This window comes from Pan troglodytes, chromosome 7 (genome assembly GCF_028858775.2).
Source record: "Pan troglodytes isolate AG18354 chromosome 7, NHGRI_mPanTro3-v2.0_pri, whole genome shotgun sequence".
NCBI classification, from domain to species: Eukaryota; Metazoa; Chordata; class Mammalia; order Primates; family Hominidae; genus Pan; species Pan troglodytes.
The window spans coordinates 89,316,388-89,343,094 of record NC_072405.2 but is presented as its reverse complement, the minus strand read 5'-3'; the positions used below and the strand labels follow the sequence as shown (position 1 = coordinate 89,343,094).

At 41.6% G+C, this 26,707-nt stretch overlaps 1 protein-coding gene across 6 annotated transcripts in view; it reads left to right on the top strand.

Moving 5' to 3' along the window:
• Positions 1–26,707, top strand: part of ZNF704 (zinc finger protein 704) — a 245,821-nt gene that overhangs the window by 176,031 nt on the left and 43,083 nt on the right. For all 6 annotated transcript variants that reach the window (XM_063817210.1, XM_054657390.2, XM_054657388.2 and 3 more), the window contains exons 3-4: positions 6,377–6,480; positions 12,023–12,255. In XM_063817210.1, coding sequence (XP_063673280.1) covers positions 6,377–6,480; positions 12,023–12,255 — 337 coding nt within the window. The remainder of the gene's footprint in view (positions 1–6,376; positions 6,481–12,022; positions 12,256–26,707) is intronic.

Sequence of the window (26,707 nt, the reverse complement as noted above, 5' to 3'; positions counted from 1 at the left end):
ACACTTTATTGCAATAGGCAGCTTTCTAATCTTCCCTTTGATTTTTTTTTCTTTTTCCATCAATTTTGATGAATACTGACTTCCCTATAGTCTTAAAAGAAATAGCAGCTAAAATTAATTGAGAAGAGTTAACATTTACCACTTTTTCTACAAGATTTCTTTAAAATGGAAATGAAGTTTTGTGCTTTATATTTAATAGTTACTGAATCCAGTTTTCCAAACTCTTAGTAAAAGCTTTCTCAGAATTCCAAGATTGGGGATGATTGTTATAGCCTTTCCAGTAAAAGATTTTATTTTCAGACATTATTCCTTATTTTAAGAATATCACAAGTTTTTAAAAGTGACTGAACTTGGTCTAGACAGCAGATTTCAATAGTTGCTAAGAAACTAGATTAGTGCTAATCTAAGGAATATATTATTCATTTTTACTTCCATTTGTTACTATAGCACTTTAATTGCCGATAAATGTCTTTTATGGCTCTCCAAGGTGTAAAACATCTCTCCCTTAGCTAGTCACAGGAGACAGTGTTTATATGCACCCTCCAAGCAGGCAGTATTCAGGCAGGAAGTGGCTCAAAAGAAGGAAAAGGCTTCTTGCGGCACAAACAATAGCTGGGTTTGTAAGCACAGGCCATAGCTGAGCGCTCAAGGACAGACCAGCCACACCCACCCATGCATGAGACCTGGCCGGGCTGCCTCTGCTGATGCTGCGCACTGCGCTGATTGCCTCTTCATGTAGTAGATGATGTCATTCTGCAACCTGCTGCCACAGTCATCAGACAATCAATTCCTCAGATAAAAGATTGGTTGTCAAACCCAAGAAACTCATTTTCCACACAGCAGCCAAAATGAGCTTTTTGAAAAGCTAATCTGATAGCATCACCCCAACCTTACCCAACCTCTCCCAACCCCACTCCGCTTGAAACACTTCAGTGCTTCCCAGGGCCTTTAAGATAAGGATAAAGCCCTTATAGAGCATGGAAGGCCCTCCCTGGGCTGCCCCTCCCAAGCACACTGCACTTCATGTTCAGTCTTCCCTTTCCTTTTTAAAGGAAGCCTTGCCCTGGCTCTTCCACTGCCCAAAAGCTCTTCTGTCCTCTGAGGCAACACCCATACGCACTTCCAGTCTCAGCCCTGTTCTCCTGTTAGCTAGAAGTACCTAGGTTGGTCCTCATCAAATCAATAGTACTGTTCCTGGCATTTATCACATTTGTAAGTTTATGTTTATTTGTGTGTGTGTTTGATTAAGGTCTAGTTCTCCAATAGACCGCAGCTGAAGAGGGTAGAGACTGTTCAATTTTTACAAAGACTGTTAATTCTCCTGTCTAGCACAGCCCTAGTGCTCCAAGAGTGAGTATTGAAAGCATAAACTCTTAAACGTAGAATCCAAACAAGCACTCTAGGCTTTTCTATTTGTGGACAGTCTGGCCAAGACTCATTATGTAATGAGCAGTATCTTTGCCAAAGCACCGACTGGAAACTCTAGTGAGGGACCAGCAGCTGCTTCTCCATGAGCCAGTTGCCAGCTCTTACAGAGTTATAGCAGTCTTTTCATTATCAAAAATAATATACCTGCCTTACAAAAAGAAAATCCACAACTGCTAGTGCTGGTGCTGAACAAGAAAAGCAAGTGAAGTCATCTAATGCTCTCCTCCCTCACAGAGGACACACACTATGGATGTAGTCAGGAATTGGAAGGTTAGTAATAGCTGAGATAACATGAACTCTGACTGTGGCTGAGGCTCATGCTGATGCTCATATACTTTTCTCATTTAACCCTCTCAACAAGTCTATGTTTATCCTTCTTTTACAGATAAGGAAATAGTGAGTTTAAGTAATTTGCCCAAGGTCACACAGGTGGTAATGCAGACAATGGATCTGAAGCCACATTATCTAACTCATTCAGGAGCCTAAACTCTTAATCATTACCGTTGCTGCCTCTCCTGGAGAGGTCCAGAACACAGCTTCAGCAGAAATCCAGGAAGGTCCGTACTCACAGACTGAATAGTATCGCTGAATGGAGGGGCAGTGTCCCTCTTAATCTAATACTTTGAGGTTGAAATGAGACTTTACTAAAAACAGCTGAATAGCCTGCCTCCCGTTTCCTCCCTTTCCTTAAATTTTCCATTTTCACTCATTTCTTAAATACAGATTGATCACCTTACTCCCGGGTTCATGAATGTTCCATGGATGCGCTTTGCTTATAGGAATACAACAAACCACTCATCCTGGCACACACACCCCCATGGTCTGGCTCAGGCTCTGCTCCCCCTTTCCACCACATCCCTCACGTAGGACCCTTGAGTAGTCTCCCAGCAAGCCCAGGGCTCACCGGCTTCCCTTCCTTGATGTGTTTCTCCCATCTTGAAATCCTGTTCATCCACAGAAGCCAGGTCAGCTTCAGGAACAAATCATGTGTAGAGTGACAACGAATACTTCTGTTACAGATTGAGTATCTCTCATTCCAAAATCTGAAATCTGAAGCACTCCAAAGCCCAAAACTTTTTGAGCACCAACGTGACACCACAAATGGAAAAGTCCACACCTGACCTCATGCAGCAAGTCACAGTCACACAACACACAGTTTGTTCAGCGTCCCCTAGGGTAAAATAAACTTACCTCAGGCTACGTGGGTAAGGTGTATATGAAACATAAATCAATTTTGTGTTTAGGCTTGCGTCCCATCCCCAATATCTTACATTATATATATGCAAATATTTCAAAATCAAAGAAATCTGGCCGGGCGCATTGGCTCACGCCTGTAATCCCAGCACTTCAGGAGGCTAAGGCAGGTAGATCACCTGAGGTCAGGAGTTTGAGACCAGCGTGGTCAACATGGTGAAACCCCGTCTCTACTGAAAATACAAAAATCAGCTGAGGGTGGTGACACATGCCTGTAATCCCAGCTACTCGGGAGGCTGAAGCAGAAGAATCGCTTGAACCCGGGAGGTGGAGGTTGCAGTGAGGCAAGATAACACCACTGCACTCCAGCCTGGGTGACAGAGCAAGACTCCATCTCAAAACAAAACAAAAAAAATCTGAAATCCAAAACACTTCTGGTCTCAAACATTCTGGATAAGGAATACTCAACCTGTATTTTTAAATAATTCCAAATTTAAGTCCCATAGTATTCAAGTATGGCTGGAGGAAAGATTAATTGAAAAGGTAAAAGCCTTTAGCAAACATGAGTCTTAAGGTTTTAAGTTGTAGATTGAAATTCAAATTAGGAGAGAATATTTAATATCACCTCTAGTGGTTTGTTTTTTATCAATAACTCCAAATCTACCAGAAGGGCTTTGCAGCAGTTTTCTCAAAGTGTAACAAATTCTACTTTGTATATCATCTCTTCATGTTTAATTATAAGGATTTGAATTTACAGTACCAGTTAATCAGTAATTAGATAGTAGTGTACCAAAAGAAATTAAACAAAGATAAAAACAAAAACACAACTTAGCACAAGGCCATATCATCTGGTAATGTTTCATGTAGCATGATTAAAATATTCCCTGAGAAATGCAGGTTAACTGAGTCATTGTGATGTATTCCTTTGACTTTGTTGTTGTTGTTAGTGATTTCCAGTGCCAGCAGGAAACTTAAAGGTAATCCAAATCCAAAAACACTCTGATTATACTAATTATTCCTTTTTTCATTCTTCATTGTAAATCTCTTTATGATGCTCAATAATTATTTTGAAATGTGGTAGATTTTCGCAATGCAAAATAAATGTATATTTTATAATGATGCATTCTGTATTGATTGTCATATTTTAAAAAACACATAAATCAGTATTTGAGTTAATTATCAATTAGACCTCTGAAGCAAAATGTTCACCTTAGGTGTGGAAAATCAAAAAAGATACAAAGCAGATTGAGAGAGGGGCAAAAAGGTCCCTGAAACCAAGATGTAGAAGACGGAAAAAGGTTGTTTAGCAAGTCATTGTAAGAATCAGGGGAGGGGGCGAGGGGACCCTCTCCTTACCAAATCATGTCATCCACCTATACCAGGTGCACGGGCCTCCTATCCTGGTTCTTAAACCTTTGGTTAGTAAGGGAATAAAAGTAGACTGGCCGTTGGAAAGAGAAGTCAACAGCCCTCCTAATTCAGTCTTCAATCAGGAAGAGATCATCTCTTCAATCAGGAAGAGATGTGGGCAGCAGCCAGCTCAGGTGTGCCCCACTCTGGGTGATCCTGGAGTTGGGCTCTGGGAAGGGCAGACAGTTGGAGGAGCCCCAAGGTCGATTAGTGGATATGCAGCAAGCCCCAACTTATCCCTTCTGTGACCAGCATTACATGGGCAGATTGAGCCAACAAAACACTCAGAATTACCTGAAGGTGCTTTGCATTCTTTCCCTGGTGCCATTTCAAGAGGCTTTGTCTGTTTTAAGAAAATGGCTTTACCTTTACTCCCAAGTACAGGGATCTTGTAAACTGTGAATACTGTAAAATCTTTAAATGGTATGCCAAATGAATGAACAGTTTTTTTGCCTCTAAGTGTATGAGGTTGTCTTGAAAACTTTGTATGGAATGGATTTCATTGTGCACTCTTAAGCTTGTTTTACAGAAGTATTTTAATTGGCATCCTCTGAAACAAGTAATTTGTCTTTTGATAGAACAGTTTGCTAAAAAAGAGCATAAGGTGCTTTGAGAAGAATTATTGAAGAAAATTTCAAAGATTTCCATCTGTTGGTACCTTGGATTGAAAGAATAGGCTTTGTTTAACAATTTAGTATCATGGGTGGACATCAGAGAGCCAAACTGTAACAATTTTTGTAACTTCATGATGAAATTAATTGAGCAGCCCCCCAATAATTGGGAACCATTTGTTTTTTTCTCCAATTTAAGAATTTCTCTTCCCACTGTTTTGTGAAGCAGTGCTATGAAGTTTCTATCTCTAAGAGTTCATTGCTTTTACAAATTAGACAGCACACCTGTGAATGAAAGCCACATTTGTCAAAGTGACAATTCATTTGTGGATATGGCTTATTAATCCTCTGTTGGGCTTCTTCAACTGTTCTCTAATTTGAAAATGTTCGTCTCTCAGGAGGTGGTACAATTTATTTGATTTCATCGTACGACACAAACTTTTGCCTCTCAATTTTACCTCCTTTATTGAAATAAGCTTAAACAAGTTGACTCCGGTCACCATGATCATCATCTTATGAACCTTTATTCAGGGTTAACTGGCCAAAATTAATGAACCAGAGCAACCTCTTCATCTCAGTGAATGATTACCAGTGGCTCTTCACTTTAACAACATGGTAACTATTCCCATGACCTACTCTTTCTATAGTAAGTAGTTTTAAAAAATTTTTTTTAAAGCTCAGGAGTTCAAACACCCCTAGTTGCATTTCTCCTCCAGCCTCTCCCATCTCAGTAAATGGCTCTAGTTAGTGCTTCAGCCAACACCTGACAGCCTTCCTCGCTCCCTTTTGCTCATCTCCCATGTCCAAGTGCATCAGCCAGTCCTGCTGGGTCTCCTGCCACTGTCCCCACCCTAGTCCAAGCTCGCCTGGACTCCTAGCAGTCATCTCCTAAGTGGCCTCCCTCCTTCTATTCTACCTTCTCTAAGATCCATTCTCCATATAGCAGCTCAGCTAATTATATTACAAATATTCATCATATTACTTCACTAGGCCTGCTTAAAGCCTCCCAGGGACTTCCCATTTCACTTAGAATAAAATTAAAACACCTTCCATGGCCACTGGACCCCGTCTGACCAGCTCTGCACCGCTCTCCCCTTCTCACACTCTAGGATCAGCCTTTAAACATTCCCGCACATTCCCGCTGCCATGCCTTTCTGCAGGCTGCTGCCTCTGCTTGGGATGTACTTCCCTGCCCCTCAGGACAGACTCTCCCTGACCTTCACAGTTCACCTCAGACGTCACTGCCTCAGAGAAACATGTGATCACCTTAGATGCAGCCCCCACAGGCAGGCACTGTCACGTTAGCCTGTTTATGCGCTTCATAGCCCTCGTCACTATCAGAAATGATTTTGTTCCTTCTAGCTTGTTTGTTTCCTGATAAGTGTGTTGCTTCCCACCGTCCTCTAGGCTCCATGAAAGCAAGAACCTTGTCTGCTGTTCACCTCATATCACTCGTGGCTAGAACAGAGTCTAGCCCACGGCACACTCTCAGTGAACAGTTGTTAGATGAAGTATGGATGACGGAATCCTTGTCTTCCTAATACTGTATGACTTTGACTGAAACACTTCACTTCATGGGCTTCAGCTTCCTCATCTATAAAATAAAGCTAACAGAACATCGGTTGTTCATGGGGATAAGTTAATGGAGTAAATGCGTGACAGCGTGTCACACCTTGTGTGGCCCACAGCAGATGCAGAGTGAACAGTCACCAGTGTCCCTTCCTGTTTTACAGAAAATCTTCAGAGGAACTAGACATGGACAAGGTGACAGCAGCAATGGTACTAACCAGCTTGTCGACTAGCCCTTTGGTTCGAAGTCCTCCCGTGCGGCCGAACGGTAAGCCCAGGATATGGGACTTAGGGAAGGGCCCCTTGACACCAAGAGCAGGGCCTTTCTTTGAGATGTCTCATTCCTGTCAAACACTATGAACCACTGACCCTCACCCATTAGCAGGAAGCAAAGAGAAACGTGGAAGAAATCGAGGCCCCCAGAGCTGTCAGCCCCCTCTTCATCTTCCCAGGGAGCCCACTGCTTCTCGTTCACCCATCCCTCCATTCAACTCACTTTTATTGAGCTCCTTTGTTTTCTGCCTTGCCAGGATGTCTTTGCAGTACTTGTGTCCCTTTTTTCCCAGGTAAATGAAGATTGAGCTAATGAATTATTTTCCCTAGCATTATTTCTGTTTGACTGGGGAGGCAGTTGGATCAAAGAACTCTCAGATTAAATAATTTTTAAAAACATTTTCTCAGACTCCTTAATCAAATAGAATTATTTAGGTCATTCATTTATTCCACACACATTTATCAGGTACCATGCTAGATGAATTGAATACCTCATTGAAAAAGTATCCACACTCCCAGGTAGTATACTATCTCTTTGGGGAAGAAAGACCATCAATCAGAGCCATATTAATGGCTAGCATTTATTAAGCATTACTATGTGTCAGTAAACAAATACTATGCTTGCCTTATCTCCTGTAATTCCCACAACAATTCTATGAGGTATTATTATCACTATTTTACAGATGAGTAAACTAAGGCTCACAGAGATTAACTGGCAGAACTGAAATTCTCCATATCTTTTTGATTCCAGATTTATTCTCTTAATCATGATATGATTTTGTCTCATATAACCCAATACAATAAATAAGGAGGTCAGACAGTAGGAGGTGAAGTTGGAGAGACTGGGAGACCTATCAGGAGGGGTCATTTATGCCTGGCTAGGAGTTTGGACTTTATGCTGAGGCTATGGGAGCACTATTAAAGTGATTCTAGCACTGCAAAGTTATGATTAGGTTTATCAGCCAAAGGAAAAAAAAAAGATCTTGGTGGTCACAGTGGAGGTAGATAGGACATAATCGAGAAATGTGAAGAATGCAGAATCAAGAGTATTTGGTGCTGGACAGAGAGAGTGAGCAGGAGGGTGTGTCAAGGATGACTTCCAGGCAGTTGGTGTGCTTCAGCAAGGGGAGGACATTCACTGGGGCAGGTGACAAACGCACAGGAAGAGATGTATTGGCAAATGTTTGGTTCAAGAGCTGAGGTTGCTGAAGAAGACAATAGGAAACATGTTTAATAGGCAGTGCCTAAGGATCATTCAAGGGGCAACATCTGGTAGAGATTTGGGCACATCTTGGGAGAGAGATCTGGGCTGAAGGTACAGAATTAGAAGGCAACATTTGGAAGCCATGAGAGTAGATGAGATCATCATGAGAGAGTTATGTAAAAGCAGAGTGAGAAGAGAAGATGGCCGAGGAAGGAAGCAGTGAAGCTCTCCATCATGCAAGGGATTGGCAGTGGGAAAAGAGCCGAGGAAGACCCTGAGGTGACCAGAGAGGTAGAGGAAGACCAGGAGAGTGTGGTTTCATGGAAACCAAGGGAAAAGCATGTTTTAAGGAGAGGTGTCTGATGCTTCAGAAGGTCATGCATTAAAAAGACTGAGTTTTCCATCAAGGAGGTGGTCACTGGTGGCTTTGTCAAGAGCACTCCCCAAGGGAGAAAGCCAGTTGCAGATTGCAGTTCGCTGAAATGTAATGCACTGAGACCACTGAATGAGACTTAGGATCAATGAAAACCTTCTCTCAAAAACCAGCGTGGTCAATTATGAGATTAAGATATGGTTCACACACAATTTGGTTTTAAGCGTGAGGTGTTAAAATAAATTTGTTGAACATACATTGAGGCCTTACCAAAACTTACTCCAACCTCATTATAAGAGGGAAAGAATGATCAAGATGCTAGGAATTCAAATTAATGTCATGAATCAGTATTGCCCAACAACATCATGATTCATCAAGCTGGGATAACACTTCCTCTTTTTTTTTTTTTTTTTAATTTGAGATGGAGTCTCGCTCTGTCACCCAGGCTGGAGTGCAGTGGCACTATCTTGGCTCACTGCAACTGCCGCCTCGTGGGTTCAAGTGATTCTCATGCCTCAGTCTCCCAAGTAGCTGAGATTACTGGCATGTGCCACCACACCCAGGTAATTTTTGTATTTTTAGTAGAGACAGGGTTTCACCATGTTGGTCAGGCTGGTCCCGAACTCCTGACATCAGGTGATCCGCCTGCCTTGGCCTCCCAAAGTGCTGGGATTACAGGTGGGAGCCACCATACCCAGCTGACACCTCCTCTTTATATAGCAGTAGAAAAGTTGCTCTTGAAATGGGCCTGACTACTCCCATTCAGTGACCTGACTGCTCTTCTGGGGGTCTCTGGCAAATGGGTACTCTGATTTACCTTTCTCACTTTGGCAGTGCTAAAGAAGGATTATAGTAAAGGCAAAACTATAGTCAGGTATGGTAATACGCCTGTAGTCCCGGCCCAGGATTTTCGGGTTGCATTGAGCTTATGGTGCCACTGCACTTCAGCCTGAGTGACAGAGCAAGACTCCAACTCTAAAAAATAAAAAATTTAAAAACCCTGGAAAACCCCCAAAACATATTCTAGGGAAAAGGAATTGTAGAATTTCATGGAATCCTTAGAGGAAAAAGAAAAGTGTATTTTAAAGTAATCATTATTTTTACCATTGGCTTCATTTTTTAATTGAGAACATTTTTAGTGTTCCTTTGTACTTAAAGGTCAGAATTAAACCTTTTGGCTCTTCAATGCAAACTTTCGTTAGCACAGTAATAAAGTAATTCAGTGCTCATTTATGGTTTAAAAAATAACTACTCAACTAATAACCCCAAATTGTCTGCTGTCTCTCATTTAGTCTGTAAGAAAAAGCAAATTCTTAAATAGGGAAAGCAATTTATTATAGTGAAGGCTTTTTTTTTTTTAGGAAAAAAATATTTTCTCTAGAATTATTGCACATCAATGAGTTTTTGGAAACTGTTGTGATCATTTTCTGTGCCTAAAAAGGATCATTCTATCAGGAAGTGAGTCTGCAAAGAGGGTGAGAGTCCAGCAGTGCCTGTCTCCATTCTTGACAAACAGAGGTTTAATATAAGGAGGCTCTGTCCCCTAAGAATATTATAAATCAGACCTGACTTTTTTTCTGAGAAAAATCATTTCTATATCACTTATAGTCCTTCTGACTAAATAGTCTTTCTAAAGGAAATGTCATTCACAAATCAGTAAGCAAATTCACTTTTGGCATTAACATGAAGCCATGTAACCACACTGTAATAATAGTTGGTTTTCAAAATAAATTTAGTGCCTCATACTTAACATGATTATACATCTAGCACCATTAGCTTTATTTTATTTTACAAATGCATACTACAGTATATTTGTAAGCCACCCGGGCCTGCCAAGGGAGTTTTTCACACTAAGTAAAATCATCAAGCCTTATATTATGCTCTTCTTGAACTCCTGTTGTACTAAATGGAGCTTTCTTATTTACAATAGGCAAATCTAGTCTGGTGAGTGTATCAGTCTCTGTGTAGACTGCAGGGAGTGAGATGCTAGTTTGGTTTTGTTGATGCTGGCAAAGCATGAGACTGCATAAATGACCATTTCATTCTAAAAGAACCTAGCTGTAATGAGATGGGTAGTTTCTCCTATTTCAACTTAAAGCTTCACTCCTCTAACTTAACTTTTTGCTTGACATAGTTGAGGAATATGGTAGAAATCCATAAATAGGTAAAGGTAGTTATGAAATCTCCCCATGAATGATAATCTACCATTTGTCTTCACTCCATTACTAATTACACAGACATTAACAGTATTTTTTTAATGAGGCATTTGGGGATGTTTTTTCCTCGTAGTTAGAACATAGTTTTAATATATTCAAAATGCACATAAATATGGAGGAGAAATTATCCAAAAAAAAGTAGAATTTATATAAATGCTAATTAAGGTCGTGCATCTTGAAAGGTAAAGCAAATCTTCAGTGATTAAAAGAGCACCCAGAAGACTTTTTTTTTTTTTTTTTTTTTGAGACAGAGTCTCACTCTGTTGCCCAGGCTGGAGTGCAGTGGCACCATGTCAGCTCACTGCAACCTCCGCCTCCCAAGTTCAAGTGATCCTCCTGCCTCAGCCCCCCCAGTAGCTGGGATTACAGGCATGCACCACCATGTCCAGCTAATTTTTGTATTTTTAGTAGAGACAGGGTTTCGCCATATAGGCCAGGCTGGCAGAAGACATTCTAACTGGGCAGAAATCTCTCCACATTAGCAAACATTTCATAATGCTTTCCACCACAAATGGAAAGGTAATAGCCAATAGCAATCTTAGAGTAATTATTGCCAATAAATTCTTATCTTATCCCAGCTTTGCCAGAGAGAATGGAGGTTGTTTACAGCCCAGGGACTGCATGCACTGAAGAAATAGGTCCAACCTCTTCCTGGTGGCCTAGGCCCATGAGGGATACTTACCAGTCATGTAGCAAGTCACTTTGCTTCCTGCTGCCTCAGGGTCCTCATCTATAAAACTGGGATAATAATCCTTATTCTGAAGGACAGATGTTGTGAGAATGCTTGAGACTGTGCGAATAAGCTTTGTAAAATGTAAAACACTCACAAAATGTAAGGCATTACTATTTGTTGTAATAAGCAGAATGGAAAGGGGCTTTAGATAACTATCCAGAAATTATTTCTCTTAGATTCTTAAGTGTTAGACTAGCTTCCTATAAATGTATTCTAAGAATAACAGTCCTATAAGAACCCCCAAGCCCCCAACTTTTTTTCTGAAACAGGATCTCGCTCTCTCACCCAGGCTAGAGTGCAGTGACCCAGTCATAGCTCACTGCAGCCTCAAACCCCTGGGCTCAAGTAATCCTCCCTCCTCAGCCTCCAGAGTAGCTGGGACTACAGGTGCATGCCACCACGCCGGGCTAATCATTTCATTTTTTCTGTACAGACAGGGTCTCACTATGTAACCCAGGCTGGCCTCGAATTCCTGGCCTCAAGCGATCCTCCTACCTCAGCCTCTCAAAATGCTAGGATAAGAGAAGTGAGCCACTGCCCTCAGCTAAGAAATCCCTTTTTAAAAAAATGTTGAAATCGGAGGGGTTGGGGTGAGAGGGAACTCTGTGACCAAACCATTCAGGAGAATACTGCAAATGATATTTCTTTCTTAGAAATACTGTAGTCAATAAACCCAGAGCTCCCCAAACTTAGTGAACAAGAAAATCTGTTTTTTCATATAATCCCCACTATGATCCCAAGGAATTTGTGTTGCACAATACAAAAACACATCAGAAAACTCTTAGAAAAACCTATTATCATGAGGTTAAAATAATTAAATGTTTATAAACTACAATGTGGCTTTTGGGAGGGGGTGTATAAATAGAACAATAACTTACATACCCAGCTGTTGCAGATGATTGAGAGGGCTGGGGTGGTTTCACTGGTGTAGAACCAAGGCTCCCATTTCCCCACTGAACCATGCCCGGGCACGCAGGGGTCCTGGCACTGACTGTGTTTGTGTGCACGCAGAGAGCCTCAGCGGATCCTGGAAGGAGGGCGGCTGCGTGCCTTCCAGCACCAGCAGCAGTGGCTACTGGAGCTGGAGCGCCCCCAGCGACCAGTCCAACCCGTCCACGCCGTCGCCGCCGCTCTCGGCTGACAGCTTCAAGCCCTTCCGCAGCCCCGCGCAGCCAGACGACGGCATCGACGAGGCGGAGGCCAGCAACCTGCTCTTCGACGAGCCCATTCCCAGGAAAAGAAAGGTTGGTGGTCAGCCACGCGGTCTTCTGCATTCAGTTTCCTGAAGGTGCTTTCTGTCCCCTCTGAAGGGCCGGTGTGAGCTTAACCTTGGACCTACACCCCCTTTCTGTGGAAAGAAGCAGCTTACGTTCCTCTTTAATGTTCTTGAAGTTTGAATAGAAATTGTTATGGTGATAATTTAAAAATGACAAATACTGGTAAGTTTCCTGAAGGTATATATACACACGTGTCCCATCCTCTGGTTATAAATTGCTGACCTGGGACTTACCAGTATTTGTAAGTTAGAAAATTGGACCTCAGGCTTGCTTCGGTATGAACTTGCTCTCTTCGTGGGACTTATTTTTTTCATATGTAAAATATAATTAATATATTTTTCTCTTTTCTCAATCAGCCCTGAAGGGTTATTGGGAAGAATATTTTGTATCTCATTTTTATGCAGTCATCTGTGAAATATACATAAAAGCTGAGATATAAACAAATTTCCATTCTTACATCCTAGAGATTATATATTAACTAAATAAAAAGTGAAAAAGGGCCAGGCACAGTGGCTCACACCTGTAGTCCCACTGCTTTGGGAGACAGAGGCAGGAAGATTGCTTGAGACCAGGAGTTGGAGACCAGCCTGTGCAACATAGCAAGACCCTGTCTCTACAAAAAAAAAATTAAATAAAAAAAAAATTAGCTCAGTGTAGTGGCATGCACCTGTAGTCTCATCTACTCAGGAGGCTGAGGTGGGAGGATCGCTTTAGTCCAAGAGTTCAAGACTGCAGTGAGCTATGATCTGGCCACTGCACTCCAGTCTGGGCAACAGAGTGAGACCCTGCTGCTTTAAACAAAACAAAAAGGAGTAGAAGAAGAAAAAGACATCTAATTAATTGATTTAGCAAATTAATTGATTACACATTTGTTTAATCCTCCCAGCAGTCCCATATGGTAAGTTTTGCATTTCCATCTTGTTATGAGGAAACTGAGGATCAGAGAGATTGATTGTACATTTAACTGGCCCCTGTCAGGCAGGTTAGAAAGGGACAGAGCCACCATTCAAACCCAGATCTGCCTGAGCCTCAAGTTCATATTCTTTTCATTCTCTTTAGGTACATTTCAGTTATGTTCACTCATAATTTTTCGAAAACATTTCCATTTCACAGAATAAAGGAAAACTACCACTATACTACCACTAAATCTGAAGACATTTGGCATTATTTTTAAAATCACCACATAAATGTAAAACTGTTGTTATATGTATTGGTTTTTAAATGTTGTATTGGTAGCTTCATTATGAATGGCTGTTCACAAACAAAAATCCAATACAAAGCCCTGAGGACTGCAGTGCAAACTTTTTTCCTCCCCCAATTCATTTCAAAGAGGAAAACAAAGAGATGGCATTGATCCAACAATGCCTTCCCTCCCTGCATCTCTCAGCATCATTCCACATGTGTAACAGTGGAGGTGATATGGGCACTCTCTCTGGGTGTGTACATGTGAAAAAGGCTGACATTTTTGTCCAGAAAAGAGGGTATTACTGTAGTCCCCTGACCTTCCCAGAGGCAGTGGCCTGAAGAGTTGCTGTTTCACACCAGTCTGTCATGCAAAGGGGCTGAAGTTGTTCTGGCACCCTGTGGGTCCCCAGGGACACTGGGTCTTCACTTGACCAGTAGGGGAGAGAGGCTGGCACTTGTATCAGTGGGTACCTGCAGGCAGGACAGTGGTAGGGACCTGAAGTCTTTTCCTGTTACTTTGAGCTTCACAGACTGTCTCCCTGGGGTTTTCTGAGTGTATAGTTCGAACACTCAATAGGCATGGCCCAGGGTTGTGACAAGGACTCATGGCCCAGGGTTGTGACAAGGACTCACAGTACAGGGAACCCCAATGTTATTTAAGGCACATTAATGAAAGCCTGTCATACCCTTCCATTTCTGATGTAGCCACTGAGCCAAAATTCACACTCTTGCATCACAATTAGACTGCACTTGTTAGCCTCATATGGAAGGTCTACAGGCTTTAACTAAATTAAGGTAAAGTCACCAAAGGAAAAGGAAAAAAGCTTCCTTTTTTACATTTTTTTTTATTATATATATTTATTTTTATTGGATGAGCACAGGCCCACTCCAGAAGAAGCTGGATAGTGGGAAGGAATGAACAAATAAGAATAGTGTTTATCCTTCTTTCTTTATGACTTCTCCCTCTATTCAGACTTTAGATGTCCCCAAGCCGAGACGAATAGGATGCTGATTGTAGCCACTAATGTTTAATGCATGGATTTTACACAGACCAAGTTGTTACCTTGGCCTTTTGAATTTAAAGTTACTTTGAACAGTGAAAATAACAAGAAGGTGAGGCTGATGCTATTCTTTTTTAAATTTATTAGGTGAACCAATATTTATTGAGCACATATCAGGCAAAATGCTTATTGCCCTGAGAATAATGCATAGTTTTTTCCTTCAAGGTGTCAAAAGTTGGGTGGCTGGAAATTGATGTGTAAAAAGGCAATAATTACAAGTGGTAAATGCTGTGTTCGTGATGTGACAGAACACAGTAACTGTAATACAGTTATTTTAGAGATTTAAAAAATCATGTTTCAAAAGATTTCTAAGAGTTAATTTGCTTAAACCAGACAATATGTTCTGTCTAGTTGGTAGAACTTTCTGAGTTCATCTTATTTTCCTCTCCTTTCCCTCAGTTTCATAATACCCATTTAAAACCCATTGTGATAGTCACTTGTTCTGTGGGTATTGTTTGAGAACCTTCTAGATCAGTTTTTTCCAACTGCACGTCTCAATCCACTAGAGGGTTGTGACTCAATTTAATGAGTCAATAGAGTACACTGTACATAATAAGGATAAGTATTGTTTCTTGATAATTTTGTTTCAGTGTATACATATGTGTATGTGCTGTGCAAAATGTATTTCTTATTGTGGCTCATGAGCAAAAAAGTTTGGAAGCTTCTGTTCTTTGTTATAAAGAGATAATACAATTTGTGGTAAATTAAGATGTCCTGATTGGAAATCAAAAGATTCACATTCTTAACTCTGCTACCCTGAGAACCTAAGAATATCATTTCACCTCTCTGATCATCAACTTCTTCATCTGTAAAACAGGCAAACAGGTATTAACATGCCCCTCTCAGGATAGTTATGAAGATTAAATGTGGTCTTAAGTGCTGGAATGTGGCAACATTTTAATAGACATTTGAGGACTCTAAACAAAAGGGGAGGGAGCATTGCCTATATCTGACTATGAAGCAATGATCCTGACCTTTGTCATTATTATGGAAGCTTCCTTATCTCTTCTCCCTCCTCCCCCCACACAGAGACGGCTCACTCCCACCTCTTGTGGAGATCCATGTTCCACTTATGTAAAGAAGATGACAGTGTGTGATACACTGCATAGACAAGGCATTCTCTCTTACTATCAGTAGTGAGGAGGAAATATTTGCTGATAATCACTATATTTGCTTATTTAGTTACAGTTTACCAAATGCTTTTAAATGTAGCATTTCATTTCATCATCCCCCAAATCTTTGGTGTATTCTTATCCCCATTGTGCCAAGAGGCTCATTGAGGTTATGTTAACTGTCCAAGGTTGTGTAGCTTATAACGTGGCAGAGATCAGTTTAACTTAAATAGCAGAGGAAACGTTTGAGGCCAAGTTAATTCAGTGAATCCATATTTCCTTCAGCCCACAGAGGAGAAAAACGTGGAGAGAAAATAATCAGACATAGCTACAGCTATGTGGCAGGGTGGGAGCAAGGGTGCAGAAAGTTCAGAAAGAAATGGAGAGCAGAGATAGGAACTCCAGGCTGTCTGCCGGAGAGCTTACTTCCCACATGAAGTATCCGTCACTCTTAAGGAACCTGCAGCCAAGGTAGGTGAGAGTGTGAGAAGGGAAATGAAAGGCTTCTCTATCCTAGCTCTGGAGGTCAGCCAGCCAACTTTGTCAAGCCCAGGTCTAGCAGAATTTTTCCTCTGGGATTTCAAGACAGACTGGCAGAACTTCCAAGCTCAGAGAAAAACCAGGTTGTGTGAGCCAGGACTCTTGACTTTGGGGAGGTGCAATTTCCGTCATGACCACAAGGTGATGCAGTGACCCTGAATACAGCCATTCGGGGAGTTCGTGGGAGAAAATGAATTCTATGGAAGGCCAAAGAGTTAACCATCGATTCCACAAGACCCCAAGAAAGTCAAGAAGCGCTGATCAGAAATGATTTGTGTGCCCTTTCCATGCCAGATCCCTGATTCTGTCAGATTCTGGATTCTGTGCATTCCAAAATTGTCGTGCCAGCTTTAGGACTTACATGACTTAAGCAAGTCACTTGGCCTCTTCAGCATCAGTTTCCTCATCTGTAAAATATGGAAAATGGTGGCACCATATTGATGTGGCTGTTGTCAGGAATATACAAGAGGCCCTGTAAAGAGCAATAAATGTTAGCTGCTAATACTTTGCCTTTCCTCCTCCCCCCTCCCCCACCGCCGTTTGGCAACTGCCTGAATGGGGAATTTGAGAAGCATAGGTGTGGAGAGACGGGGGTGCTTGCCTCCACCCTCCACCCTGACCCACACTGACCGTGCCAATTCCACAGTGGCTCAGGATAACTCCAGATCCCTCAGCCACCCTGTGCTCAATTGGGTGTGCATTAGCCCCCCTGCAATGCACTGGGTGAGTGCAGCAAAGACAGTAGCAGAAATTGGGGGCATAAAAGGAAATCTGACTCAGGACTCTGCATTTCAGAACATTGGCAGCATCTCAGAGGCAATTTCTAAATTTCAGCCTTCATCATTTCCATTTATTTCACAGGTATGTGTCTTAACCATGAACAGTTGTACCTGTGTTAACATAAGGTACACTGAGTGAAGAAAACACTGAGTTAACATAAGGTGCTTCAGTAATAGTTGTACAGTAGCAAACAATTAATCATTTGCTCCACTCTGTATTTTTAATCTTCCAGAGCCAAAAAGCTATGAATCACTTTAAATCGTGAATGGCTGCTCCAAGAAGAAAACAAACCCGTAAAACCCTCACGAATAAGCATGTTGCCAGTCTCTCTGCTGACTTAATTCCTAACCCACTAATTTTGAGCAGAGAGTGCCTCTTGCAAAAAGAACGGCTGTTCCAGAAATAGATCCATCTGTTAAAACTGCTGGGGAGGGCGGTGCTAAGAACAGCAGCTTGGATCAACTGCATGGATTTCATGGTGATGGTACATACAGCATTGTCAGCCAGGGCAGGGAGCTGATTGGCCTCATAGAGAAAATTCAGGATAAAGAGAAGTGATATCTAGGTAACTTAGTGACAAGATCTTAGAATAACCTGCCATGCAGTATATAGGCTCTGGGACATTGGAGTTCGAAGGACTTTAGAAATCTTCTAGCCCAGTCTCAGTCTTTCCAAGTTAAAGGACTACTCAGTATGTCTAGAAATGTCCAGACGTCCCCAAAGATGAGATGCACTTTTAGAATTCATTGATTGAGGAAGCACAGAATGACTAGGGATTTCTGTTAATTCAGAAATCGTTTTGTTGTTTGTTGTTGCTGTTATAGAAATCATTTAAAATCAACTTTACTTAGGTATAATTTTCACACAATAAAATGAACCCATTTTAAGTATACCGTTTAGTGAGTTTTGACTGTCTCTACCTGAGTAACCACCACTCTAACCAAGGCCAGCACTCCTCATACGCCGCTTCAGTCAAAGGCACCACCAAGCCCCAGACAGGCAACCAACCACTGGTATAACTTTCATCACTATAGATTAATGCTGCCTGTTGTAAAATTTCAAGTAAATGGAATTATACAGTGTGTATTTTTGGTATACAAAATACCAAATGTTGGCAACAGGAACTCTCATTTATTGCCGGTAGAAATGTAAAATGGTACAACCACTTTGTAAAACAGTTTGGCAGTTTCTTAGAAAGTTAAATATACACTTACCATATGACCCAGCAATTCCACTCTTAGGTATGTATTTACCTAAGAGATAAGAAAACACATGTCCACAAAAAAACTTGCAGACAAATGTTTATAGCAGCTTTATTCATTATCACCCCAAACTGGAAACAACCCAAATGCCCATCAACAGGTACCTGGATAAACAAATTGCGTTATAACCATACAATGGGATACTTCACCACATAAAAGGGAGCAAACTACTGATACAAGAAACAGTGAGTGAATCAAAAAAAACATTATGCAGAGGGGGAAAACAAGCCAGGCACAAAAGAATACATTCTGGGTTATTCCATTTACAGAACTGTTTTGTTAATTTTGTATACACGTATCACCACAGCATCTATAAACAGCACATGGAGGTGGGAGGTGTTTCATCCGTGCTTGGTGTACATTGAATTCACCTGTTACTTTGTATTAACCCCACACACCTTGAAGATCCAAAATCTCTACTCTCATTCAGTCCCCTCATCTTACAAATAAATAAATAAAGCCCCCAAAAGGTAAGGCAACATGTATACTGTGTAACCGTGAGGTAGCATGAGGTAACATAGCTGCTTCTGGAACCCCTACCAGCTTCTAGGAAGTTACTAATTTTTAAATACACGAGCGCTTTTACTGATCTTTTGGCACCTGCTGGGGATCTGTGTGGACCTCTTGACCCTGAAAGAGCCATTGGAGCTGCTGCCAAGGTGTGTGGGTTTTCATGAGACAGGCAGAGGAAGTTTGTATAATGCAGCCAACTCACCTGCACAGAATAACTTGGCCCTCTCTGTCCGTCAAGGTCCCTGGTCCTCTCTGGAGAGGCTTGGTTGTGTAAGCCCCTGTCCCTGCCCTGCCATTCCAAAACCACACACACAAGTCACAATACAAAAAAAAAAAAAAAAAAAAAAAACCTGAAGATCCTCTCAGTCACCTCAGAACATGACGTTAACTCCAGGCTGCTGACTGATAAAGTGACGTTCATGTGCTTTCTAGAATATAGCTTTAGTTGGACTTACACGTCATATGCATGTTATACAATACTTTGAAGTACTTCAAAAATGTTACATAATTCTTCAAATTCCAGCCATGTTTCCACTCTTGGAACTGAAGGTGACCTTCAGCAGTCACTATATCAATCCTAAGTATCACTCTGGGTTCTGTCAAGAAAATAGAAGCTACTTCTTATATTCCAAGTATGAAACCATTTTTTAGAAACAGGATTGAGGCTTACTATTGGTAGGGCAAGCAGAGAGAAAATCAGGGACACCTTGGCCAAAGGTCTCAGCCAATAGACCCAAGGAAGTTCTAGAGACAGTTCAGAAGCTGCTGCAAAGGCGAAAATCTCTGGGAAGTTCTCTCCAACCATTGTGGCCCACAGCATCAATGTTGAGAAATTCTAAAGAGTTTGTCTGGAAGCTGCTATGCATCTCACATCAGGCATATGTGAGATTCCAGGAGTCTGCTCACGACTGCGTGGAGCTTCAGCTCCTCCTGGGCCTGTTGCGGGTGTTAAATAAGGTACACGTGGAAGCTGCTAGCACAGGACCAGGCACAGAGTGGTTCCCAATCAACGGTGGCCTCCCTCTGTTCCCTTTGCTTTACGTGAAGAAGACCATTCTGTTAGACTTGAGGTCTTTGCTGACGTTGGTGTTCTGCAGAAGTGCTTTCCACTGGTGTGAATTTTCAGCTGTTCTCCATGAGATGGTGGACATTCCAGCTTTGCAAACATCTGTTAGCGCTGCGAGGAGAAGCTAGGGTAGAAGCACAGATGGGACCATTCAGATTTGGCTGCCGCAACTCTGCCAGAAGCTTTGCTTGGTTTGGCTTTCTTGGGCAGGCTTGGACCCATGCAGCAATCTGGGTGTTGTTTATTTAGCTATTTTTTCATGTTCTCCTCCTCCCATGGCTTGCTTTTCTTTAGTGTAACAGCAACTAGTCTGTTTGTAGACAAAGGATTTGTTTCAACTGGATGTAGTTAGGGGACTTTGAAAAGTACTAAACTACCATTTAAAGAGCCTCATGCTTTGCTGCAAGAATGTCTTTGGCCTATGTAGAGACAAATCACTTTACAAAGGTGTAGACAGGGTTAGGGGAAATCAGTAGGGGGTGGTGCAGGACTCCAGGGGCTAACAACCTTGGAAGGCCATTATTAACCCTAACCCCTAGAGCCTTAAGAGGCTCTACAAGGGAGGAATTTCTACAATCCAGAAGGTTACCAGAACTCTGGAAATATAGCTGTTGGAGAGGTTACCCAACAGAAAGGGTAACTTTTGGAGGAGAGATGTAGCCGCTGCCCACCTGTGGCCAGGCAGAAGGAGAGAGCCAGGAGGAATCAATACCCTCCTGCTTTCCAATCTCTCCTGCCTCCCAGCTGCCTGCCGGTGCCTCTCATTAGCCAAATCCAACCAGAGATCTATGAACCAGAAGCCCTGTTAATGCAGCCTCCTGGGACCCTGAGCATGGTGCAGAAAAGGCATGGTGTAGACCTGACAGGTCAAATACGACAGGTCATCAAGTCCCTTAATAGATATGTAACTTTTCACATCAAAGAAGCTTTTCTTACAACTTCATGTTTAAGGTTGTTTAATATACAGTCATATGGCATAATTTAACCAATCCCCTATTGTCAACCTTGAGGTTGTTTCTTATTTTTATCTAGTGTAAAAATCTGTGTGATGAATGAATACACATATGTCTTTGCAAATATTTTGAATTACTGTCTTTGGAAAGATTCCTACAAATTGAATTGGCTCAAAGTTATAGGTGTTTCTTAAGCTCTTATTGCCTTAACCTGTATTGCCCTCAAATTTAAAGATGGCCCCTATCTGTGCATGTGTAAACTATGAAGGTAGAGCTCTGACAGTCTGGACTAAAATGGGATAATAAATGTGAGATGAGATATTCAAAAGGAATGTCAAAAGGAAGAGGTCGAGGAGAAAGCAGAACTTTGTTTTGCGATTGCCCCCTCCTCCAAAACAGTTGACAGTCTTCCCACTATATGTAATTATGTTTCTGAGTCCACATTTGCAACTGCCTTGCAAATCCACAGCAACTTTCTATATCTCTAGGATGCAACATTGTTTTCTAGTCACTTTTGCTAATGACCTGAGTCATTATAAATTAGTAGTTTTTCCTACAGTAGATTTTCCATTGTCTGGTGGTGAACTCAGACTTTCCTCAGGTAGCTACCAGTGTAGGGTATGCAAGATTGGAAGAGAAATGTACGATATAAAGTGAAGAGAAAACCATCTTATAATTCAATCCTCACAATGCAGGGCATCACCATGGATGTCCCCTGAGAAGTTAATTTACAGCCAGGTAAGATAAGCAAGTGTTAATCATACTGAGAAACATTAAATTCTACAGAACAAATCTTTTTGACAAACATTCTTTGAACACAGATGATTCACTAAGTAAATTTTACAAAGTGCTATTTAAACAAATTAAGATATCTCAAATGTGGCTCATCTCTGAGGTCCCAAAATACAACCTTTCTGAGATTGAACATAACAAATATTTATTGAGCCAGACACTGTGAGGCACTGGGATAGAATATAGTCTATCCCCAAAGTGCCTCTTGAAAACCCAGCAAAAGGAAAAAAGGAAAGAGGAGACAAAGTTCATCATGTTTCTTAATATCATTACCTAATTTTCTTTGGGTAACAGATTTCTTTGGAACCTTTAGCAGGGGTTCAAGGAAGGTGTGTGTATGTGTGAGGAGGAGATAAACAATTGCTGTTGGTAGTTATCCTAATTCCAAGTGACTTAACAGAGGATAATGGTCAGCTTCCTTGGATTCTGGGGGTTTGATGCCTCCAAAATGTATCATCTACCTGAAGTAACAAATGAAAATTATGGAAAGAAGTTAAACCAATGATATTTATTTTTCTGTAATCAGGACCAACCTTAACTACTTGTCAATTTAAAAAACAAATGCTTGACGTATTATTGCAAGGACGAACAGTAATCTTGTAAATAGTACTTGTTATGGCACAAAAATACCACTGTGATTATCATATCCTAAAACAATCAGCAATTTGAGGCCTTAAAAAGTCCCATGATGTAGGAGGAATTTGGCTTTATATGTCGTACAATAATTACTATTATATTCAGTATGAAAGCCTACATCTGACTGACTCATTGGTAAGAGCCATCAGATGACACTGGATAAGTCTTGTAACTTTCTGGAGTCTTGTTTCCCATCATGAATATCAGAAATATGGAAATAGTGTCTTACGCTTTGCCCATTCCTTTCCCACTCTCTAAGGCGGGGGTCCCCAACTCCCGGGCCTGAGGCTGGTTATCAGTCCGCACACAGCCGGTTAGGAACCCCGCCACACAGCAGGAGGCGAGCGAGCATTACCGCCTGTGCTCTGCCTCCTGCAGGTCAGCAGCCACATTAGATTCTCATAGGAGCATGAACCCTATTGTGAACCAGATTGCGCGCTCCTTATGAGAATCTTAGCTAATGCCTGATGGAACAGTTTCATCCCGACCTGTGCCATCCTCTCCCAACCTGCGCCACAGTCCCTGGAAAAATTGCCTTCCATGAAACCGGTCCTGGTGCCAAAAAGGTTGGGGACTGCTGCTGTAAGGCAAGTATTTTATCCTTCTCAAGTATCCTCAAACTTCATACACAACCTTCCCTCTTTGTCCTCAGTTCTGACCCCACTTCCTGCCTCATTGAAAAATTAGGAACAGTCATACAGGAATGCCTTTTTTTCCCTTCTCCACCAAATTAGCAAATTAACTGCATCTGCAGCCACCATCTTGTTTCCCTCCTTTTTCCAGCAGAGAACTGTCCTGTCTCATCCAAGGCAGCCCCTCTCCCTGTGCTGTGTGTATTGGCGCTGCTCTCCTGACCTTCTGAAAAACCCTCATCCTGTAGCTAACCTCTGCTTCTCTACTGCACCATCAGTTTCCCTGTCTTTGCAGTCACTCCCATCAGCATAGAAACTCACCTTAGTATAACTTATCTTTACAAACCCTCCCTTGACTGCTCATAGGTCAGCAAAATTTCTTGAAAACATTGGCACTTACTCTCTCTGTTTTCCTAAATCCCACTTACTCTCCAGTCCATACCAATCTGACTTCCATCCACAACACTCTACGGAGATTTACTGCTATTTGGGCCACCAGCATCCTCCATATGCCAAATCCAAGGAACATTCCCAGTCCTTATTCAACACAGTTGGTCACATCTTCCTTCCTAAGACACTTTCTTCTATTTGTGCTTTTAATATCATGATCTGCTGACCACTTCTCTCTCTTACTGCTCCTTCTCAATCTCCAACATAAAATATTGGATGCTGCAGTGCACCCTAATCATCTCTAACTGCATTTTTCCCTAGATGGGCTCATCCACACCCAAGCTTTCAGTGCTCCATCTCCTGACCCCAAATTTATATCTCTATCCCTGACTCTCCCTGATTCCAGGTTCACATATCCAGTGTCCTGTGTGCAATCTCCTTTTGATACATAATAGGCATCTCAAAATTAACATATCCAAAACTCACCCACAACTCACCCAGTCATTCAAACCTAAAACATGGAAGTCATCTTTAACACCATCCCTCTTATCATTCCTCATAGTCAACCCAACAGCAAGTATTATTGGATCTGCCTCCAAACTATGTCTTGAATGTGTCTATTTTTCTCCATCCTCTCTGCCCAAAGCCTCTAAGCCACCATCTCTTCTCACCTGCAGTGACTTCATGCACTGACTCCATGCTGGTGATTACATTTGTCTTCTATCCCAAAACAGAGTAATATTAAAAAAAAAAAAAAAAAACTTAAGTCATACAGTGTCAATCTCTTCCTTCAGTTACTTCTCTTTTATTTTAGAAGAAAATCCAAATTCCTTACCTTTGTCTGCAAAGTCCCACATGATCTGACCCTGCTTCTGCACTTTATCTCAAACAAATCACTCCCTCCCACATTTCATTCTAAACACACCGTCATTCTTTCTGGCCTCCAAGAGGCAAGGTCTTTCTCATCTTCAGGCCTCTGCTTTTAACTCTTCGCTATGCCTGGAAAACTCTAGCTCTTAGCTTGGCTGGCTCCTTCTCCAACTTTCAGGTCCCAGCTCAATAGTCACCTTCTACAGACCTCATGCTATATCTGAAATGGTCATCATGTATTATAATTTATGTCTCTCCCCTACTAGAATTTCACTTCCTTGAAAGAAGCCTCATTTCTTTTTTTGTTCTCTATCCCCAGAACATAGAATATTCCTTGCTAAATAGATATTTGGTTTAATGAATGAAAGAATGCCATCAGCAAAAAGGTTAGGAATGAATCAAAAAGTGTTTTCATCTATCATGACTTCATTTCCAGACAGATACTTGGACTGTTGGGTACGTGTATTTTTGCTTGAGTCATTGGTTCTCTTAAGTGGAAGATATTTTCTACAATATAGCTTCATCATTTGAAAAATGGGCAGGAAGCATTTGTAGTGTGAGGACTTGTTCATTAATGTTTGCCATAGTTTGATATGGTTCATTTACCTCCACCAAAATCTCATGTTGGAATTTGATCCCCAGCATAGGGGTGTTGGGAGGTGGGGCCTAGTGGGAGGTGTTTAGGTCATTGGGGTGCATCCCTCTTGAATGGCGTGGTGCCATTCTCACATGGCATGAGAGTCTCACTCTCATGAGACTGGATTGGTTTTTGAGAGAATGGATTAGTTCCCTGGAGAGTGGGTTGTTGTAAAGCCAGAACACCCCTTGGGTTAGATCCCTCTTGGCATATTCCTGCATCACCTTTGACCTCCACTATGATTTAACTCAACACAAAAACCCTCACCAGAACCTGAGCAGGTGCTGGCGCCATGCTTCATATGCAGCCTGCGGAACCACTAGCTAAATAAACCTCTTTTCTTTATACCCAGCATCAGGTATTCTTTTATGGCAATGCAAAATGGACTAAGACAGTATTGTTAAGTTATATGCTTTGAATAAAATAATATTTTGAATTCTGCAGAATTCCTTTTTGTGAACCTAGCAGGTTTGAAGGTGGGATTTAAATCGCCCCCTCTGGCGCATCTTATATTTCATGTGTGTAGATCACTGGCCCAAGGAGGTCAGGAAGGCTGAAATTTGTGAACCGTCTCCTTGGAATAAATACAGGCTCATAAGGATCATGTACTTAAAGTCTCCTAATTGTGTCTTTGCTTCTCTGCATTTTCACGTCCCTCAAAGAGCTTCAGCTGTAACTCATGTAGCTCTGGGTCCTACGCCCAGCACTGCACACTGCAGGTAGAACATCATGGAGCTGGGTGTGTGTGCCCAGGAGCTGCAGAAGAAACAGCAAGATTGCTGTGCTGTGAATGCTGGCCACCCAGGCAGAGCCTCTGTGGCACAGTGGGCCCTGGGCTCACGAAGCCCATGTGAACAGTGGGCTCCTTCTGTGGTTGGTAATCTGCTCTAGCAGACTGCTGCAATGTGCTGCCACATTTGTCCTCTGGTTGCCATGCTTAAGGCAACCATTCACCAACACATGAGCACTCTTCAATTCTGGAAGCTCCCAAGTACCATTTTCAATTCAGAAACCTATGGAAAATCTTCAGCATGGGGTGGCTATCCAGATAAATCATCTGGATACTGATTCCATCAGTAATAGCTGATGAGTCGTCTTCTAAATATGTGAATGATTGCTTCATAGACTCAAGAGTATGATGGTGTGAACCAGAAGTACTTGATGGCAGATATTCTAGCAGGCACATAAATCAAGCTACATCAGTTCCATCAGTTTGGGAAAGATGCCACCACTGCTGTATGTGTTGGTCAGGGTGGGCTTACTATTGGAACAACCCATTTTTCTCACATGTCAGTAGCTTAACACAATAAACGTTTGTTTATTCTCATGTCACAATCCAGTCAGGTCAGTGGAGGTTCTGAAGAGGGTGGATGTCTTCGCTCCAAACAGCCCTCTGGGGATCCAGGCTTCTTCCTTCTAGTGCAGACCTTCTTAACCTGGAATCCACAGATCCCCAAATGGATACACAGAATCCAGGAAGTCGGTGAACCTGCATGGGGGAAAAAGTGTATCTTTATTTTCACCAACCTCTTAACCATAATTTAACATTTCCTGTAATTATGATTTAAGGCATGAAGCCATAATAATGTTAGCACCACCTGTGACTTTAATACCCATCAAAATCATAGATGTTTCATATCACATTACAATTTTAGTAGATATCATGAAATATCATTTATTCATAACACTACTTTAAAATTATGGTAGGTATTAGGCCCACTTCAAGGTATTGTTATTTACTACGTTAATTAGAGAGTATGCATATTGCCGTATTACAAAATTTTTTTTTTTTAAGTTCAACTTTTATTTTAGATTCGGGGTACCTATGCAGGTTCGTTACATGGGTATATTGCGTGATGCTGGGGTTTGGGATACAATTGAGCCTATCACCCGGGTAGTGAACATAGTACCCAATAGATAGTTTTTCAACACTTACCCCACTCCCTATTTCCCTCCTCTAGTAGTCCCCAATGTCTCTTATTTCCATCTT